Below are 21,175 nucleotides of genomic sequence, written 5' to 3'. Positions count from 1 at the left end.
ATAAATGTGATTTGACACAGGAGAGTGCTTTTCACACAATGTCCAAGGATCTTCTTATTTTTCAGTCACATACACCAAATGGCAGCATATTTCTTTTAAATAACAAATAGGGGTCATAAGAAAAATGCATCCATCACACAGAATTACCATAATATTCTTTTTATTCAGATTTTTTCATGAAGGCAATGGCTGAATAATATGACTGACGGAAAGGTCAGTAAACCAGTCTTACTTTTGGGTGTGTTTTGGCATTTCTCATGCATTTGCTCATTCTGTGGATTATATAACTGCTCCCTTACATATTTAATATATCTGAAGATATTGGGGACAGTTGCATGCTGCGGCAAATCCTCACAGAGAGAAACAATGGCATATCTATGATGACTGCCGCCATGTTTGATAACTAGATGATTTGTGACATTCTCTGGGAAGGACACATCCTGTTATTGTCCTAATCCTGCATTTTAGACTCCATGAAAGACGACACACAAACACACACTGCAACAGGCTTTAGAGGAAGCCGGCTGCCTCATCTGATCTTTTCCAGACTTATCATTTTCCTTGAGAATGGGGCAGAACTGCCTTTTTCAGCACACTTCCTTACCCATCTGTCTCAGCCACTCTAAGCTGATCTCTGCCATCCACACACACGCCTGGACCCGCTATTGAATTATCCTGGAATGCCCTGTATTACCCTATACTGCTCTGTCTGACTGCCTGGTTGACTTCAGTCCTTACTGTCAACCTAACTAAAAACAAACAGCAGCTGGCCAGGAGAAACTCCAGGAAGACATTTGTTTTTATAAAGTGGATATGGAGAGAGCAGGTTTGTTTTGCTGGAAGTGGTTGTCTTCCTCTCTCGCCTTGGCACCGAGCCGTGGGCGCTTTCAGGCCCTGGCTGGTAGAGTGGAGAAAACGAGGCTGACTGGCTGTCAACTGCATCTACTGGCAGCAGGAGCCTCCGGCCCAGCCTGAACCCAAGCAGTTCACCGACAGTGCTGCCTTCCCCCTGCTGACGTCAGTCACCAGCAGACCACAAGACTTGTGTTAGAGTTTCAAACAAACTTGCTGCCCATTGCCATGGCAGTATGGACCACCACCATGGAAAACGCTAGTCCCCATCTGTACCCGTGTTTACCATAAACAGCTGCCTCATTTTATGCTGAATCTAAAGGAAGAGGTTCAGGTTTCTTGTCATCCAGACATCCAAACAAATTAAACAAACCCTGCAATCTCAGAAATCTTCATAACTGAACCTGTGATTCATTAATTATACACACAGCGTAGACCTTGATGCAGCGTATTCAGGTCAGTACATTTTGCGTTGTGTCAGACACAAAGGATCTGTAGATGAGTCTTTCTTAGCTCTGCTTGAGTGCTGCCAATTTTCTTTCCAGTCAGGTCAGGTTTCAAGCAAACTTAGCGTCAGGTGTTTCACACGTAATGAAATGATGAGCAGTACACAAAGACTAAAATTACAGCACATTTGCGGGAGAGATAATGAGCCTTCACATAATGAGCAGTGGAAATGGCTTTGCATCAGTAACTACCTTCAGTCGAGTCTTCCCTCGTCTGTTCTGCTGAAGCTGAAATCTGTAGAAGTGATCTCATGGCTCCATGCGCGCTCTCCTGTTCATCACGTATTCCAGATGCTTATCTGTTTGGGTCAAGGTGCTCACAGCCATGGGAGAGTGAATGCCCTGATGGTGCAGCACATAGCATCGCTATCTCTACTCTTCCTGTTTACACTTCTGGCTCAGTGTCCAGCAGTTACTGAACTCAAATTGGAGGGAGGACACGTCACTGATGTCACAGCAGGGAAGTGACTTAGGACCGAATCAAACTGTTTATCTTCTTCTGTCATTTCCACCTGGTTTCTCACCATGAGAAGAAGAAAACCACCTCAGTTTCTGTGTTATATTTGCAAGATCATGTTGTTGAACGTAACTCCGATGATTCATTTAAATTGTGTTTTGGCACCTGAATAACTCTGAGGGAAGCTTATCTGACTGCTGTGATATATTGGTGAAAAATTCTAACATTTCATCACTGCTACTTCAGGTTGACTCATTCTTCCGATTTGTTCGTGATCCAAAAACACGCAGACCAGAAAATTTCTGTAATACATGCCCAATTTAATAATCTGATAGAAAACATCTGTTGAGCACAACATACATACACCATTTTTTACCATATACTGTGAGGAAAACACTGAAAAAATATATCTGAAACAATGTTTATATATTTAAGCAAATATAGCTGTACAATGACCCGTCACCGTACACAATATACTGCAGTAAATATCCAGCCTTCGTAATCTGCCAGGAACAAAAAAAAGACAAAAAACAAAAAGCTTCTTCTGCACCTCACATGAGGCGTTGTTGGTTCAGACTACACAAACATTTCTGGCTGAAATCTTTAAAATCAAACATACATTTCAAATTGTCAAAACTTCATGTTAGCAAAATAGCTTGCAAAATACAACAAATCAGAACCACCAGACAAGTTCAGTCAAACTGATTTGATACGTGGTAGTGCGTATAAATAATAAGAAATATACAGGGAATATTAACAATCAATATCAATATTATCATATACAAGAATAAGATAAATACAGATAAATACACTGTTACAAACAGCTGAAGGGTCAGCACAATACAGCTGGGTGCAACAAGATTGTGCAACTCTGTGACCACTTACATACACACTCACATGCACACACGCAGACACACAGGAGACGTTATGTCCCCTTTACTCGGAAGGTTGCACCTTACAATGTGGTACCTTTAAGGTAGTGTTGGACAGATCAGCAACCAGCTGCGGAACTGTCGACATATTCAAAGTGCTGGAATAAAAACTACAAGACACAATTAACCTATCACTAACAGGCGTGTGTTTAAAATGTGCGCACAGTCGTTCAATGTTCAAAATGAGTCACGGTGCGAAGGGTGCTCATGAGAATGGAATGATGTCAACCGCAACAGGTGTGTGAGCTAATGAGAAGGGGAATTACAAGGAGGAAACAGATTTATTTATACTGGAATAGCTCAGCACAACGCAAGATTTTTAAACCTGGATCATTTTGGTGACACATAACTGGCTTTCATTTGCCCAAACCGTTCATCCAGCTACGGGAAAATGTGAGAGATCAATCTGGTTTCTGCTTGGAAGTTTGACTTGTTACACTGGTGACTCTTAAAGTGTGGGATCACACTTTTCAGAGGCGGCAGTGAGATCATCAAAGTGCTTTCTGTACAGAATCTTTGGAGTTTTTCAAACATTTAATCCCATGTTTTTGTTCTCAAAAACACACTTTCAGGAGATCTGAGTTATCTAATAGCTTATGAAACTAATTATTGGAGAAAAAATATATTGTTAATTCATGATTTTGGTTTAAGAGGTTTACTATAATGTTTTCTGTCCACTCTTCGTCCTGTGACACAAAGTGCAAATTGTGCTGGGAAGTCAACTGATGTTTGAAATACATCCACCGGACGCTTTTGTGTGAACAAGCTTATACTATTGCCAGAACATCAGGAAGACTGCGTGAGACAAATGTGTCCTTTTTGTAGAAAATTTGACACATTTTACAGCTACATGAATGTGTTCAATAAATTATAAAAACACTTACAAAAAGACATGGTTGTTTAAAAAAAGGCACAAAACTTTTTTTTCTGTCTTTCTTTCCTTTTTTTTTTTGTTTTTGTTTTTTTGACGAGTGTTAGAAAAAAACAACTTGGTTACAAAGAAATTGCTGACCAGTAGTTTTGTTTGGACACTTCACCAGGTGACATCCGATCCCGACACAATACCTAAATGAGCATTAAAAAATGTCTTGAAGTGCAAATTCTTTTTACTGGTCTCAGTACACGGATACATGTCGTCCTCTTCAACTTCTTTGTCTGCGAGAAGATTCAGCCCTGTCTCTGCAGTGACATTCCTTAAAGAATAGACGCTACACTCTTCCATCTCCCTTCTAGGGAGCTCAAAAACAAACTGTCACAGGGTTTCCAAGCCTCGTTTGCAGGGGTGCCCCACATTCATTCAGGCCCTCTTTGCCAGGCAGCTCCAAAGAGCCAGATTGCAGGATTGCTCTACTGCAATTAAATGAATTCAGCCAAAACAGCAAAAGCTGCTGCACTCTAAGAACTCCATCAGTTCATCAGCTATGTTTCTGCGGGGGACACATCACGTGCCGCCATTTCTATTGCATCCAGACCAGAAGGATGGTCTCGGAGCAACACGCTGTCAGCTGTCTCCATCACCCCGCTTTCTCCATCTCCATCCTGGTCCTCCAGCGTCAGTTCAAACTGAAATTTACTCGTCGCAGGCCCCCCCTCCACCTCCTCATGTGGACCACCCTCCTCGTCGTTGGTGTAGAACGGAGGGGAGGGACTCTGGGGGATCATGCTCTGGTACCAGTTCCTGTTGTCCTCCAGTGTGTCCAGGATGTCCTGGGCATCAGGGTGGACCAGGTCGGCCCACGTCTCCCACAGAGGGTGGACGATGTAATCGATGAAGCCAACCTAAAAATGATAACAAAGGCTGATGTCAGTAAAAGTAAAAACCAACCAAACAAACAAACAAAACCAAGCTGTTTTTGGAGCTAGATGTGTGTGTTCTCTACCTGTGTTCTCTCCACCGAAGCTGTGTGTTTGTCACACATGGGACTGATCTCCATACCCCTCTCTCTCTCTCTGTCTCCCTGGTGAAAGAACTCATCCATAATCCTGTCTGTCCACTGCCGGTACAGATCCAGAGGCTTGGTTGGGTTGCTCAGGTCTGCACAGTGAACCATGTTGCGCAAAACCTGCCAAGAAAGGAAAACTTAACATCTTGCATTTTTTTATGTGTACCAGACTGCCTGCGTCGTGTGTGTGTGTGTGTGTGTGTGTGTGTACAACTGTGTCTCTTACTTGCATCCTGTCTGTGTAGTTGTCCAACAGCAGGACTCCAGAGCTGGTCACCTTTTTGGTTTCCACCATTGTCTTCAGATTAGCCAGCAGACTCATGTGTTTGGACATGTCAGTTGCCAATACCTGGAAGAGAGAAAGACATGGAGAACGATGTAGGAAATGATTTGGCAAGGAAACAATGAAATAGTCAAGACATGACTCTGAAGACTAGAACTGGCCCGCAGTTTCACACGGGCATAGATGTTTCCTTCACCATGTCTATGACCATCCGCCGGAGTGTCTGCCTCTGCTTCTTGCTGAGGTTCTGGAAGATGTCGCAGTTCTCTTCCTGCAGCAGTTTGAAGCCCACAGCCAGGTGGTGGTTCTCCAGCACTGACTCATCGTTGTACATCAGAGCCAGCTCGGAGTCTAAAGGCAGAGGGAGGGAAGGAGGGAGGGAGAAATGACAGGAAAGGAGAAATTAAATAACTCTCTAAACTCAGGTCAAGTAATTCTGGTTAACAGGCTGTGTTCCTAAAAACCAAGGTTGTTGTCTTTGGAGAGAGATCCCATTAAACCATGCAAAAATTTCTGCCTGTTTTGTAAATGTAGACAACGGTTGTAAATGGTTTTTGACAGGTGACAAGTGCCAGTAAAGAAGACTCACTGGTGTTGATGAGAAACTGGTTGGACACCCCTGGGTGGTCAACATCGTGAATGGCTGCAGCAAAAATGGCTGCCAGGATCTCCAAATCAGTGAAGACTGCCTGTGTTTGAATAGAAGGAGGAAGAATAAAGTAATGAGCTTTAGAGTCACTAAACTGGCGAAACAAGGTGAGCCATTAAACAGTGGTTTGAGGCTGGTTTTTCCATGTGTCACTCTCTCTGGCATGCAGTTTCTGAGGCATGCCAGTATTGACAACAGTCATGCCAATCATAATTAACAGCTTGAGAAAAAGGTGCAGATGACGAGTGTCACACTCCAGTGGTGTCAGATGTTGATTGGATAAGAAACCAGAGCTTGATTCGAGAACGTTTTAATGACTAATACAATAATATTAGTAATGTAGCCATCTCCAGCTGTGGTGTTAACTTAAAACTCGTGAAAAGCTGTAGAAAAAGTGACTTACATCCAGTGCAGGCGTGGACAGGAGGATATGTGTTGACTGGGCTACGTCTGCGGCATGTAGGCTGTTGTGGTAGGCCACGTCGGAGTGATAGTGGCTCTCCAAGGTCAGCATGAACGTCACAAAGGTGTCCGCTGGAATCTTGAACGTCCTCATCAGGTCTCGCTCCTGTATGCGACACACGGGATGAAAATGAGGAAAACAAGGCCTTTCAAAGTGAGAAGTGATTCCTAACCGAAGTCCTTACAGCACATCAGTTGTAGCATATCTTAAAGTGAAAATGTATTTTGAAACCATATTTGGCAAAATGTGAATCATGAATTAACAGCAAAAGGCTGGAAATGAATACAATTTGCTCTCCTGCCAGGATGATTCACAGCTCGAAATCAATTAGAGTTGATAATGTCTCTCTAGCAGATGTTCCTGTAGTGATACTGACAGCTTAATGCAACAGAACATACACACACTGCCTTCTATAGCTGTATGTGTACGTATGGGTGTTCTCACACTTGACTGATTTGATGTGGCGGTGGAAGACGAGGAGGATAAAACATGACACTGACCTGAAAGATGGTGTACATGATGCATGTGAGCGGTCGGTTATGGGAGTGCTCGGCCACTCTAAAGATATTCAGGCCCCATTTGTTGATGTCCTCCAGGTCCTATGAAGGAGAGGACAAGTCAAATATAAGTATCTCAGCCAATCACACAATTTTCAGTTTATCTTTTGTATAGTCTGTCTATCACTTGCCTTTGACAGCAGTTCCTCCTGGTCCGTCTTCACCCCGAAACGACTGCTGGAGCTTCCAGAGATGCTGGGTGTGTGGCTGACCTTCCTCACCCCACTGATCTGAGTCATCATCCCACTCTGTTGCTGCTGCTGCTGCTGCTGGCCCTGCCTCCTCTTCCTTTCCCTTGACTTAGGAACTGGACACGGAAGCTCCAACTCATTCTGCTTGTCTGGTAAAAAATAAAAAAGAAGCAAGAACACACAAAAGGAGAAAAAAGATTAAAAGTGTGGTTTTCAGACCAGGTTAGATAATGGATGAGGCAGGCTAATGTTGCCACTGTACTGAGTGAACAAAGTTACCACGGGGAGATAGCTGACCTCTCACACCTACGTGACAACACATTAAAGCTGCACTGGCAGTTGTTTAATTAGCAAGCAATCCCTCACTTCGAGTTTGCTAAAAATACATTTCTCTTGACAGCAAAAAAGCATAAAAACTTACACTTAAAAATAATTTAAATACAAAGGTGATGAGACTGCCAACGGTCACCAAGGGTTAATGAGCTGTTTTGAAATCTGATGATGCTCCAGTGGCCCGTGTATTCTGAGAAACTGAGCTGTATTGTAATAACAATCCACAGAATCGTGGAAAGCTGGCTCACATTAAGCCAAAACGATTAGAGGAAGACAGACCTTGTTTGCATGCGGGTGTGTTTTGGTACATGTGATGCTCTGTGCACCTGACAGTGTGTTATGTGTGTGAGCGCAAGATTCCCTCTGTCTGAATGTGTGCACCACACATACACTGCAGTGAGAGGAAAAAAAAAACATCTCTCAGCTGCCTCCTCCACAGAACGCAGGAACAAAATGATCTCACTACACCTGACAGGTGTTAGCTGCAGTGCAGATGACAACAAAACTACTAAGCTTCAAAGAAAAGCTGAGATTCTGTTTGTGCTGTCATGCTTGTCTCTCTTGTCTCCCCAAGCAGCTCTACCATGCACAAATCTCTTTCACTGCACCACATCTACTGCTAGGTGTTGTGTCTCCACCATTGCAGCCTCCTTTTTTAGATTTTGCCTCTTCCTAGGTGAGAAGACGGAGATGTCATCAGTGTGCATGCAGTCCTTCTAGGATGGCTGTCTGGCTGAATGCTGATGGCGGATTGGATGGAAAACCTGCAGGGCACACTGGCTGTTTGCTGGCTGACTGTGAGTCACGAAACACATCCAGGCTTTTCAGAGACAAACTGCTGTCCTCCTTATGAATAATGCAATGTCTATGTGAACCTGATGGCACTGTGACACCCCCCCTCCCCACTCCCCCAACTCACTGCCCCTGATCCATGCCCTCCCTCTAAATCTTTCTGCAGTCAGAGTGAGGGGACTCTCTGTCTCTCCCCTCCAGACCAGATCAGACTGGTTTGAGAGCAGTAGAGCAGCAGACCATCTACGAGTTTCTCCATTACTTAAGGCATGCTTTGATTAATAACCTCTGCCACACATAGATGTGATGTGACATATGCATACTTGTGTGTGTGTGTGCAGTCATTTGTGTGTCACCATGTGCTGCAGTGCTCACCTAGGAAGGTGTTGGAGATGTACTCTGACACTTGGTTGCCTGAGCGACTCATCTCAGACAGGTGACTTAGCTCTCGATTCAGCATCCTCTTGAACTGCAAACATAGAAATAAAAAAAAATATATATATATGTAAGGTTAGCCGATCTATACAAGGAAATATACCTTCATTACATCATTTTACTGCTCCGAGCAGAGGAATAAAGCATTTCCTGTTGTTTTCCAGTGGAAAATGTCCCATGAAAACATGGCCTCTTGTTTGTTTTTTATGCATCATATAAGGTCTATGTTTATATATTCTTGGTCCTGGTTTGAGTTAACTACCAAGACACCTGACTGCTGGGCATTTCAACAAACAACACACAGTGTGTAATGTTCAACACACAGAGTTGAACATTTATGCTGCATTCATCCAGGGCAACAAAATGCACCAGTTTTTCCTCAGTGCACGCCACAGCTCAGCTGGATGACACAATCACGCTAATCTAATCCAATTCATCCAAGTGTGCAACTGAAACATGACAAAAACTACTGTGGGATATCCGAGATATTCCACCAGCTACAATGAAAAGATGTGAATATACAGTCTGTACACACACAGTCACAAACACACATCTAGTTCTCCCTGGAACACACCTTGATGTATCCCCAGGACACAGAGAACAGGTAGTTGGCCTCAGGCATGGTGCCGAGCTGTGCTGAGCCCCTGGTGCTCCCCAGCAGAAGCCCTGTATGCTCCTCTCTGAGTGGACCCCCAAGGCTGAGATCAGCCCTGCAACCTGAAGCTCAAAGCGCCACGGATTCCCCACCGTCCAATGATCGACTACGGTAATAGCACCGCAGGCGAACTCTCCAAAGAGGGGCTGTGGTGGACCCCTACATCCCTGCCCGAATGCGCTTCCTCATAGTGTTGCCCACTGTTTTCCAGGATCATAGTCCGCTGGCAAGAGTGATGGAATCCCCCCGATGTAATCAATATTTCTTTCTTCTTTTCTCTGTTGCTTGCTGCCTCCCTCCGTCTGTCTAAACCTCTTTCAACCCCTGCCACCATTCAAATGACATCCAGCGACTTACAAGGGGGAAATCCAGCCTTCCCAAGCCCTGATTAAGCAAGGCAGGGAGGAAGGGCAGGCTCTAAGACAGATCGAGAAAGGAAAGGAGGGACGGAGAACAGCAGAGGGGGGGGGGGGGGGGGGGGGCGTCTCTAACTGTAGAGTCCCCTGTGGCAGACAGGCTGATGGAGCCTCTCTCTCTCTCTCTCTGTCCTCGCCTCCCTCCCTCCCTCCCTCTCTCTACAGAGCCATGCACAGCACTGCAGAAAATAGGAGTTTGGAGAATCCCCCCCCCCCTACATTTTTCTCTCTTTCAATTTCTCTTTTTCCCCCCTCACAGCTGTACTCTCTGCAACCCCCCCAACCCAACACACACACACCTCTTCTTCCCTCCCTTCTCGACTGGCTCCCCCCTGCTCAGTAATGCAGAACAGATCCAGCGCATACTGCGCAATGCAAGGCTTCAAAGCACCACAACGTTTATCACATGGCTATTAATTTACCAGATTGGGGTTGAGTCTTTCTTTTTTTTTGTACATTGCAGGAGCAGAGCCATAAACTGCTGCACACATTTCAGTCCATATAATCACTACAATACACTTTAAAGTCAAATTTGAAAGACAGATTAGAAAAACAGCTCACTGCCACAGTTTTCTGTGATTTTCTGTTCTTTGGAGACTATGGAGGAGACAAACAGATGAGGGAGAGTTTTCAGTCTGCCGCCCACCAGAGTACCACCAATTGCACGGCAACCTGAACGCCATGGCAACAGAGTCACGTGCCTGCCCCCCCCCCCCCAATCGTTCTCACGGTGGTCCCCACTTTAAACGCATTGCATCACATCACATACACACACAGAAGCATGCGCAGACACACACACATATATTTTATATGCAAGCTGCAGCAGTGATGCTCTAGATAAACACAACTAGGCAAGATATTACAAAATTGAAGACACAGTGCAGAAGGCAAGAGGGCTTTTGGTCAGGAAGGAGATGCACTAACGCTAAACCACAACCTAATCTTCCTAATGAATACAGCAGAATAATTGTGCAATCAAGTCTTCTTCCTGGAAATTACTTGCTTTCATAATGTTATCAAATACTACAATAATAATAACAATAATAATGGTGATGATAATAATAATAATAATTAAATAAATAAAAAAATCAGTCATGATTAGGCCTTTTGGTTTGTTTTTTATTTCTTACAATGGGGTCTTTTCTCTTCATACTGAACCAGACTGTCTCTGGTCTCAACAGATGTCTAATAGATGTCAAGCAGACAGCTAACATCTACTTGACTGTGAAACCTGAATACCACTTTCAAAGCTTTGGCTGCACTCAAAAGCCAGACTGCCAGAGGCAGGCTATAAAAATCAAAGGGAGCTCGTAAGGACAAAAATTTGAGCTTGGAATCAGAAGGCTTTATTCCACTCAAAGGGAACCTGTAATTGATTCTTTAAAGTGGCGGAAAAGTGTGGATTTGTGTGACCTCTAGGAAATGAATCAGGCACAGGTCCACATGTCAGTCACCTGGGGTCATGCAGTTCAGCTCAGACACACAGCATACGCTCACAGTAGTAGTGACTAATGTGTTCAGGAGAACAGATTACTCAATGCATGCTGCCGTTAACTCATACATCCTTTTACGTTAGCAAAAACTGCTCACACTCAGAACAAACCCTTGCTTTAGGTAACTCAGAGAAGTTGCACCACCAAAAAAAACAACTTGTGGTTAGTTCTTAGAAGATGGTGAACTGATGCCTTATAAAGTTTGAATGTATAAAACAGGGGTACACTGGACTCACTGTAGTGCAACATATCTATTGAATGATATGTTTAAAACACTGTTTACACCTGAACCCATTTAAATGAACACAAAACTTTTATCTACATTTTATTTTTTTAATAATTATTACCTATTTATTTTTAAAACCAAATATGCCACTGCATTAATGTACTGTCCTAAAACCGACAATTAACGTGACAATAACTCTGCATGTAATGTGTAAAAAAAAAAAAGCCAACTAAATTCAGTAAACAGCTCCAAAACCAACTCACCTTTTTCCAACTTGTAAGCATCCCAAAGTTTTCCTTCTGCTTTTCAGAACAACATAATCCCATTGTCATTTAACAAAAACCAAACACAACCTGAAAGAAATGCTGTAAAATGGTATGAAAAATAATTCTATTCAGTGTGTCTGAGACTCTTGCCCGCTTCCTCTCTCTCTCTATTCTCTTTTCTGGAGTGGAGTCAGGCAGGAAACTTGTAGCGATAAAGCTGACTTAACTGACTGGCCTACAATCTAAGGAGATCGATGGCTCCTCCCTCCAACACAGGCCCGAGCATGTGTCCCCACCTACTTCCCTTTTGCTTGATAGAGTAATTCTCTGAGGTCACTTACTGGTACACATCCTGCTTCTTAGCATGCCCTCAGGCGACAACCAACATACCTGAGCAGATCGCTGAAAAGTCCCAGATAACAAGTTAAGCAGACAGCCATGCTGACGTATTGTGGAGGAAAGTTAACAGAAATGTTTTCGGGAGAAGTTTTTAAAAGCTGGCCCAGTTCTTGCGGTACACTTTGACCTTGACCGAAACATAGCAGAAACAGAAATGCGATTGCACAGGAGCATGACATTTTACTGCAATATCTCAGCTGTGCAATTTAACAAAGTCCTGAGTGATCCAATGCTGCCTCTGTCCTTTGTGTGGCTGTTTACAGTGTCAACACGCTGTTGGTTATTCTCAGTAAGTTTTCAGAGTTTAGCAACATTGGAACGACATTTCCTAGAAAGTGCTGATCACAACTAGGTGGGAGTTACAGCAGAGGTAAGACTTTTACTTACAATAAGTCACCACAATCACGACTGTAGCTTGGTTGATTTGCTCACCACCCTTTCAGTCGAACGGAATCACAACACTATAATTTAATCTCCATTACCCTTGCTACAGCTACAGACCCACCACTACATCTGTTTCAATAATTTTGTCATTTTTTCCCTCTGAAGACGGCGGTGCTTCAAAGTTGAAGTGACCACACATGAGTTAAAGTTTCCTACTCATTCGCGCTCTGCTCGGGGGCTCGCTCGCACGCTAACCCACAAAGCGCTACACTCCTCTAACTGGATTCAGATGGCAGTGTTTGTCCAAGGCCGTCACTAGCATCAGCATGGAAGTGTGGCGAAGCTAATGATAGTGAGGGGCAGGGAAGCAGTTCCCCTGCTCTGAGGTCACAGCGACCAGGTTGGCGGTCAACAGGGTGTGTGGTCCTGCAGGCCCGGATACACCTGCGCCCTTGGACACTGAAAGCGGAGACACCCTCGGTTTGATCATGGGTTCAAATACATCCTCTTTGGTTCCGAAAAGAAATGGGCTCTTTGTCAGACATCACGTCATATAAATGATGATGCATTAATCGGGCAATAATGAAACAGTATTTGATTCCTATTTTGCAATAAAAATGTGAATACACCAATAAATTATTCCTTTCCAGCCTTATACAATTGCACAACAATCAAGCATGCTGACAAATCTAAACCGTAACATCATAAACTGTTGGACTCTGCTCTTTCAAAAACAGACTTGGTCAACAATGCTTAGTGGTAGTATTGGTCATACTGGGGGGTTTCTGACTCATGGCGAACAATGTGCCGGGCCTGCCTGACTGAGCGGCTGTGCTGCTACGCGCCTGCAGGGCCTTGTGCTCATTGTCTTTACAGTCCCAGTGACGTGGTTGTCTGTAAAAGACTCAACCTGGCTACTTGGTCAATGTGTCACTATTGTCGTCTGGTAACCAGGGAACAGGAGAGGGGGCAGCAGGGGGGCACGAAAAATAAAGAGACAGGAAACTGGTGTCACGGTCACAGTCACCCGTCATGGTCTGACAACACCCCTCCCCATCTCAATCCTCCCTCAGACCACAGTGTGGAATACAGACGGAAATGGACAACACCACCCTGGGTGTTTATAATCTGACGCCGCCATACAGTCTCCACTGTCTGCGTGGGGGTTGAGTAATACTGTGCACTGTATAGTAATTTGGCTGGGCTGTGCACAAATGAAATACGGACAAACACTTTTATGTGCATCAAAGAAAAGGGAAGCAATTAGTCCTAAATAGCTTTGTGTAGTCTTGAAGAACCACAATAGGTTTATTAAGATTCACTCAAAACTTATGGTTGAGTTTTCTAGAGAGGTAGATGCTATTTTATGTTTATTTTTATATTTCTTATATATTTTTTTATTCTTAATATCTTAAATATTTCTTATCCTGTTCTTTTACCCTGCTGTTGTAACGGTGCAATTTCCCCTTTGTGGGACAAATAAAGGTTTTCTTATTCTTAACCGGAAAACTGAAAACTGAATTGAATTTATCTCTGCCACGTCAATTGAACAGAATGGATTTTTTGTCTGTTAAGTGACACCAGCAGGGTTCTTGAGGGATGGACATTTGTAGAGACATTCATCCTGCCCTGTGGATGGTCCAGTTACCTTTTCATCTAGCATCATCATGAGTGCGCCGTTTTTGGCAGAATTTCTCATGACGTATTGGATGACTTGCCATGAAATTTGGTACTTTTTTTGAAAAATATTAAACAACAATGGTAACATGGTCTTTGTCAACATGTTTGCATTCTGACTTGGAGCACTTGCTGGAGCTTAGACTAGTCGACTAAGAAAACTAAGAAAAATTAGCACATTTTAATCTGTAATTCACACTTGACGAAGAGAACATGACATTTTAACACAAACTATGTCAGTACGTAATTTAAAAGTGTCCAGTAACAACTAACCCGACACTCAAAGCCATGGAAGAGGTGCACAGGCAGGTTAATAAGCGACGTGTTCTCTGTGCAGTCCGACATCTGCTTCTTTTCTTTGATGGAATATTTATTGCTCAAAGGTTAATGCTGTTGAGTGTGTTATATGCATTTATATTCTAATCCATAACCGCTGTCCATAAATCTCCATGCAGCCAAACATTTCACTCACACAAAAGCAGCGCTCACCTAGCATAATGCTAAAAAAACTATTTGTTTACCTAAAGCTCAAAGGTGACAGCCGCTGGAGCAATGCCATGTCCTACATACACTTTTTGCTCATGCTGGAACCGACATTCATAAGTATTCAATATTCAAGTCTACATTTTCTCTGTTAATCTTAAACTGTACTCTGCACAAATTGATGCCAGCCAGTTAAATTTGACCTTTCATGATGATGTCATCCGAGCGTGGACCAATGTCCCACTGAACTCAACCTTGCAACAGAGCCAACATTCACAGCACACTCACATGAATGGCAAATGCATCTGTGTGCGGTCTATATTATAATGTATGCACATCTGAAGTTCAGCCCAGTTGTATAACCTGCCATAGTTCTCAGGTAGTTTGAATGAGGAGAGGAAACTGGAGTAGAGCATCACTTTTCAGGAACTCAGTAGTATGCAAAATAAACACTACTTATTTTTTATTTATTTTTTTACAAGAGCTCCATAAAATGGTGATGCCAGCTCGGACGCCACCACAGAATGGCTGTTACTTTGCAAGTGCGTCAATGTGGCAAAAAGCAATTTACATTCTGTATACACTGTGCAAATTGACAACCACACTACAACAAAGACCAATTGTGCAGCACAAAGTAACATGTTCAGTTTGTCAATGTCTTCTGACAGCGTGTTAAGGAATACAGACTGTGACAGTTACTTGGGGAACAGCTTTTATATCTACGATTGAACCTGTGAAATTGTCATCTTAAATCTAAATCGTAGCTGATTTTTGTTCGGGAGACATGTATAGAGGCAGAGTGCTGTGCTCCTGGGAGGTCTCGTGTGATTATCAACTCATTGGACAGAGCAGGCAAAAACAGTTAAATATACTGACAGCGTACATTGTACTCCTAAGACATGATTATAATTATCAGCTATTAATAGCATATTATTATTTGTATGACAACTTTCAAAACTTGCAATTTAGAGATTAAAGGCTCCAATGTGAGTTGAGAAAATTGCCAATAAGTACTGGTGGTCAAACCAACAATAAGGTTATCTAAGATCCATTTCTTCAAAGATTCCCCTAAGTTAATTGTATTTGTAAATAATGACAATAAGATGAAATGTACTTTCTGTAAGAGGAAGCATAGATGAAAATCAACATCAACACCTGCAGTTGCATAAACAAAAGCCCTATCCATCAGAGGACAGACTTCAAACTTATTTTGTGTCACATTATTCAAGACATGGATGCAAAAACGTCCAACAACACAACGACAAAATACACTGTTTGCACAGAAACTTATAATAGGCTACATTATCCTACCTTGTTGGAGGCCATGTCACTGACTGAGCGGTAGGTCTGGATGGTCTCCAACTGGTCCAGACACCAGTCCAGCTCCTCCATGGTCTCCATTGCCAGTTTCTGGTAAGACTCATCTGCCAATAGACACATGGACATGTAATCAGGCCCAAGAGGATCCATGTCCATAGTGGAGCCCCCAGACACCATGAGCGGAGTTCCAAGGCTCCCAGAGTGGCTTGATCTTACGGAGGATGGCCCGGCAGGACATCCGGGAGACGCAGAGGAAGAGGGGGGGGTGTGTACGCAGAGCTCCTTCATCTCGCTATGCTCCACCACCTCAGAAAGTTCAGGGAAGTACTATCAGACAAGCCGAGGCAATAGTTACTGTTTGCAAACTCTCCCTCTGTAGTCTCTTCTAATCTGCACCCCTTTTTTCCTTTGCACTAGTGCACTCTTCAACAACCCCCCTCCCAGTCTGTCTTGTTCCCCCGCCCCCTGTCAGGCTCTCTCTCCTTCACTTATCCCCCCCTTTCAGTACCATTTTGCTCTTCAAGTGGCATGCAAACTAGGCAGTCTGCTGCCTCCTGCTGTTGATGTGCCTGTGAGAACCCAGGTACAGTACACAAACAGACTGCCTGAACAGGGGCTCTCTGTCAAGGAGACTCAGCTGGCGTCCCGTCTTTATATTCCCTTCATGACATCTTGATGTCTAACATTTAAAACTACAGGAAGGAGAAGAAGAAGAAAAAGTGGATGGCGTGAAGGAAGTGACACAAACTTATTTGATGCACTTTATCGCTGCTGCACAGACAAGTGCTCCAGTCCCCTCCACTCCCAGCAACTTCCTTTCTGAAACATTCAGACCACTTCAAGGCTGTACTCTGCTCACACCACACCACCATGCTTGACAAACTGACTCTCTCTGCTCCAAACCTCTCTCGGGGAGAAAAAAAAACTGCATCAAGCACCTAACTGTGTTTGCACAAGGAACACTAGAGGCAAACTTTGACTCCCTGAATTGGGGGTAGGCCAGGCCAGGGTCTCACTGTGTGCCAAAGAAACCAAAGCACTTCCTCTTTGGGCCTGAACTCACACAAAACACGGAGCAGAATTACTGAATGGCAAAGCGACTGCTGAGGACAACCGTAGCCGTCATTCGATGAAATACCTCTCTCGTTAGCAGCTATGACTCACTTGTGGTAGGCGTTCTCGAAGGAAAAAAGTGGTTTATGAGAAATGCAGTGAGATGATAAAACGCAAGGAAACACATTAAGAAGCATCATTCTCTGATATACTGGCAAGAATGTTGATCCAACAAATTTCTGCCCGCAGGGAGTGAACGCTGAACGCATCTGGATCTCTCTTTTTTCTATGGAAAAGACTGATCTCTACTTCATAGGGCTTCACACATGGAATAAATTTACCCCATATGCTTAGCACAACAGGACAGCCAGCGTGCTGCTCCCCAATTTACGTCAATATAGTGGATCAAAGCACTTCAAAGTGCAGTGATGGCGTACAGACTCTGAACCACCGGCGTTTAACAAAGAACTTCAATGAAATCTCAGACAGTAAAAGTGCATTTGAGGAAACCTCCCCCCATTGAAAGATATCAAAACAACTTGATGTCAGTGACTCTTCTGAGTCAAAAAGGGGAGTCAAGTTTCAACTTCAAGTTTAAGCCTGACTGTGGCTTTTAGAAATCAGGCCACCAGCTACTCAGATTACATGAGCACGACTCCTAGCGCTAGTCTCATTCTTCAGGTCAGACCAATTTTCCTTTACTTCAGCTCCAGGTTGGAGAACTGAAAAAACCCTTGGCTACAATATACCGGTGGACGCCAAGCTTCGTGGTGCAAACTATTCACAGGAACCACCGGCATCCAAGACATGTAAAAGTCAGCGACACAGAGCAGAAATCAAAGAAGCTCATGCACAAGGTGGTGAGTTGTTGAAATGGGGTGCACAGCAATGCACAGCCGTCTTGAGCCATAGGAGCAGGAGCCGTTGCCAAGAAGGTGCAACCACATCCTGCCCCTGTTCCCTTCAATGAGGGCACATAGAGACATGAGACATTTTAAGAGGGAAGTAGGAAAACATCAAAAGCTTGGCGCACCCACACCGCCTCTATGACCGGGATTCAGGTCATTTTCAAGCTGGCGGCTGATTCATATACATAGTCCAGAAACTGATGGCTGTAAAAACCCTCAGATGTAGAACAAAAGTTAACTGGTTTTTGTGTAGGGCTTTAAACCACTTCCCTACAGCAAAGATCACTGAAGCAGAACATATTCATTGTTACATTTCCTAAAAATGACAACAGCTGGACCTGGGGCCACACTTCCTTAACATGACATCATGTTGTAATCAAGTTTGACACGAAATCGCAATTAAAACAAAATTCTACGCGCTCACAGAGAGTAGGAGTAGATGGGAACTGGTGAATCAATCATCACTTCTGCTTCATCATAAATACAGAGTGCTAAATGAGCTGACAGATATTTCACAATGTCACCAGTCAAAGGTGGCGTGACGCACTTTGAGTCTGAAAAACCTGCTCCAGACAGAGTGCGAGGTACTTTTCCAGTCTGTTTTTTTTTTTTTTTTTTTCTCAGCAGAAGTTAATTTTTTTTCCCTCAGTGAGTCTTAATGCTTTGGCCATATGCTGGAGGCTGCCGAGAGGACAACAGACCTCAGTGTGCAGACAGACCCCGTCTGCCTCCCCTCTCTCCCCTATAGGGCCACAAACCGGCCTCTGTGAGAGCCATCAACTGCACCAATGACCAGGGCTGGGCTGAACACCCCCCCCACCACCTCCAGTCCTGCCTGAGATAGCTTCCGCTCACATCCACCTCACACTGCCCCTCTCTGTGCTCTCAGCCTACCCCCAAAACCTGTTTCCCTCGCCGTCTCGCTGAAGCTTGGTGTGCACGACTGAACTGCCTAATCTATTATACCACCTACTGATAAGCTACAGCCAGTGGTGGAAGAAGTATCCAGATCCTTTACTCTTTTATTTACTATTGGCAAAAGTGCTACCACCAAAATGAAAAAGTTATTCATTATGAATAAAAGCCCTCCATTCAAAAGTGTAAGTTAATGGCACAGAGTGATTTGATCATTAAATTTTATTTATATATTTTTATTAGTGGTATTGATGCAGCAGCAGGTAAGAAGCATGTTAATGTTGTAGCTGCTGAAGATGCCACTTTTCCCTACTTTATATACTGTTGGGTAGTTAAATATATAACAATATCTATAAAAATGCATTATATTTCATGTTTTGTTAGTAAATGCTTTACCTGTGAAATCCCAACATTATGGTACTTCAGAGTAAAGTACTTAAATAACCATACTTAGTTACTTTCCATCAGGGACAACAGCAGAGTTTCTGTGTAAGCAGCTTTACAGGGTTGATGTAGAGTTGAGATATTCATGTAGTATGTCAGTTTTCACAGTGAGGTTGACTTTAACATGGTGACTAATATGGCTTAAGTCGTGTTTATTCATACTAATTTGACTTGTCAGGAAACAATGGAGCCAGTTACAACAACTGGTCAATGAAAAAATGCTTGAGTCATCACCATCAGTTAAAGTGCAAACAGCGCCGTGGTATCTGCACGTACGCAAACACACACATTCCTCATCTTGACCTCAGCACATCATGAAGGAGAAAACGCTCAGACGCTGATACGTGCACATACCCAGCGCTGTTTGTTTGACTTGACACTACACGTGGAGCTGAGACAGACCAAGACTTGAGGCTAAGCCATGAATCACCTTTGTTATCAGTCCCAATGTACGTCAATACATTCAGCAGTCAGGACTGACGGGGGGGGGGGGGGGGGGGGGGTTCGACATAAAGAAACAGGCAGAAGAAGAAAAGGAGAGAATGTCAAAAAGAAACAGAAAGGGGTTATCTATGTGGGTGAACACTCACCTCAGTACACACCTGGTGGGAAAATACACTAAAACTGCAAATATCTTCCACTTGATCAGTGACATATCTGCAGCACATTTCAGTATTTGCTCTCTGACTAAGTAACTTCCATTGCTTATACTGCTTCACATTCATACCATTGGATCTGCTCCTTCATTTTGACACATTTTCACACACATTTGATTAACATATATTTATGACAGATAAAGAAACAAATTCAGCATTGTAGTACTAAAATAAAACTTTTTTGAATGTCTTGTAGTAACAACTGAAGCGACTCAAGTTCCAAAAAATTAATCCAATAATGTGCTATACGTCAACTCACTTAGTCTACTAAATATTTTTCAAACTGTCAGCATCATACAGATCAGCAGATAAAACCACATTGTTTATATCAAATTGCATGGTCTTTACTCTTTTATCTTTATGAGTTCTGTCATTTCTACTGTTTGAATGTAGACGGTTTGTAGTGCATTTGTGTGCATATATTCACTTCACTTTGTTTCAGTACATCTAACCTTAACAGATTATGATGGAAAATGTCTTATTCACAGACAAGTATCTCATTTACTCACTGCTAGATCAATAAACAGGTTGAAAGCTCGATGTGTTATTTTGATACTTCAATAAAATAAGTGACTAGATAGATGGATATATACTAGATAGTGATATATTATCAGAACAGCGGTGTGATGATGGGCATTTAGGACCAACCCCGAAACCACAACAATATTGTCTTTCACAAACAATCGTCACTACTGATTATGTCTCTTCATAGTTTACAATTGTGGCATAATCTCCTCAGCTATCAAAACAAAAGACTTCAACTTGAACACACACACACACACACACACACACACACACACACACACACACCTGGTCAGGGCCTGTTTGGCAGCTCCTTCACAATGCACCATGGAGCTGTGTTGGCACGGGCCAGCTTGAGGGATGGGCGGCAGCGAGGTTTATGACTGTGCTGACGTCAATGACATAATTCAAATACTTAACCAGGCTGCACGCTTCCAGCCCTCCGGATCCTCTCCACTGGCTGTGAGCCTGGAAAACCTGACATGGACTCCAGCTGCGGAGCAAAGTAACTACTGCAGACAGGAGTGGAGCGGACTGGCTGGTCTAAAAATGACGGGTCATCTGTGAGGGCGGTCAGTTTGTGGTCAGCTGTCTGTCTGTGGGTCCGTCCACCCATCTGTTTATTCAAAATTTTAAAACTCGCATGCAAAGAATACAAGTTTAAACAAGAACACCAAACATCATGCAAAGACAATAATCTCTGATCAGAGTGATACAGCAGTGCTACCAGATAGCAGATGCAGAAACATTTAATTATTTACTGAAATGTTTGGACACATTTGCCTGTTAATGATAGACACCACTGCTTTGCTTTGTCCTTTATACTTCATGCGTGCAGACACAGACTTAAATGTACACACAAGACTGCAACAGCCCTGCCCTGATTCAAAAGTGATTACTCCTTGTTACTTTGCATCAAAGGGCAGATTACTGGTGATTAAGACCTGCTATTCATCTTCTCTATT

General features: G+C 43.3%; 1 protein-coding gene across 8 annotated transcripts in view; it reads right to left on the bottom strand.

The window, feature by feature from the left end:
* Positions 1-2,114: 2,114 nt before the first annotated feature.
* The window catches only part of LOC124068890 (cAMP-specific 3',5'-cyclic phosphodiesterase 4B-like), a 46,133-nt gene continuing 27,072 nt past the window's right edge, over positions 2,115-21,175 (bottom strand). For 6 of the 8 annotated variants that reach the window (XM_046407420.1, XM_046407421.1, XM_046407423.1 and 3 more), the window contains 10 exons: positions 15,704-15,816; positions 8,334-8,427; positions 6,774-6,982; positions 6,586-6,684; positions 6,026-6,190; positions 5,563-5,662; positions 5,170-5,324; positions 4,917-5,039; positions 4,628-4,810; positions 2,115-4,526 (listed from right to left, as the gene is read on the bottom strand). In XM_046407420.1, the coding sequence (XP_046263376.1) occupies positions 4,167-4,526; positions 4,628-4,810; positions 4,917-5,039; positions 5,170-5,324; positions 5,563-5,662; positions 6,026-6,190; positions 6,586-6,684; positions 6,774-6,982; positions 8,334-8,427; positions 15,704-15,816 (1,601 nt within the window). In that variant the 3' untranslated portion in view covers positions 2,115-4,166. Of the gene's footprint in view, positions 4,527-4,627; positions 4,811-4,916; positions 5,040-5,169; positions 5,325-5,562; positions 5,663-6,025; positions 6,191-6,585; positions 6,685-6,773; positions 6,983-8,333; positions 8,428-8,967; positions 9,513-15,703; positions 15,918-21,175 lie in introns of those variants that run through there. The other 2 variants (XM_046407427.1, XM_046407426.1) reach the window with 2 other exon arrangements.

This window comes from Scatophagus argus, chromosome 13 (assembly GCF_020382885.2).
Source record: "Scatophagus argus isolate fScaArg1 chromosome 13, fScaArg1.pri, whole genome shotgun sequence".
Classification (NCBI taxonomy): domain Eukaryota; kingdom Metazoa; phylum Chordata; class Actinopteri; family Scatophagidae; genus Scatophagus; species Scatophagus argus.
This window is presented reverse-complemented; position numbering and strand designations above follow the sequence as displayed.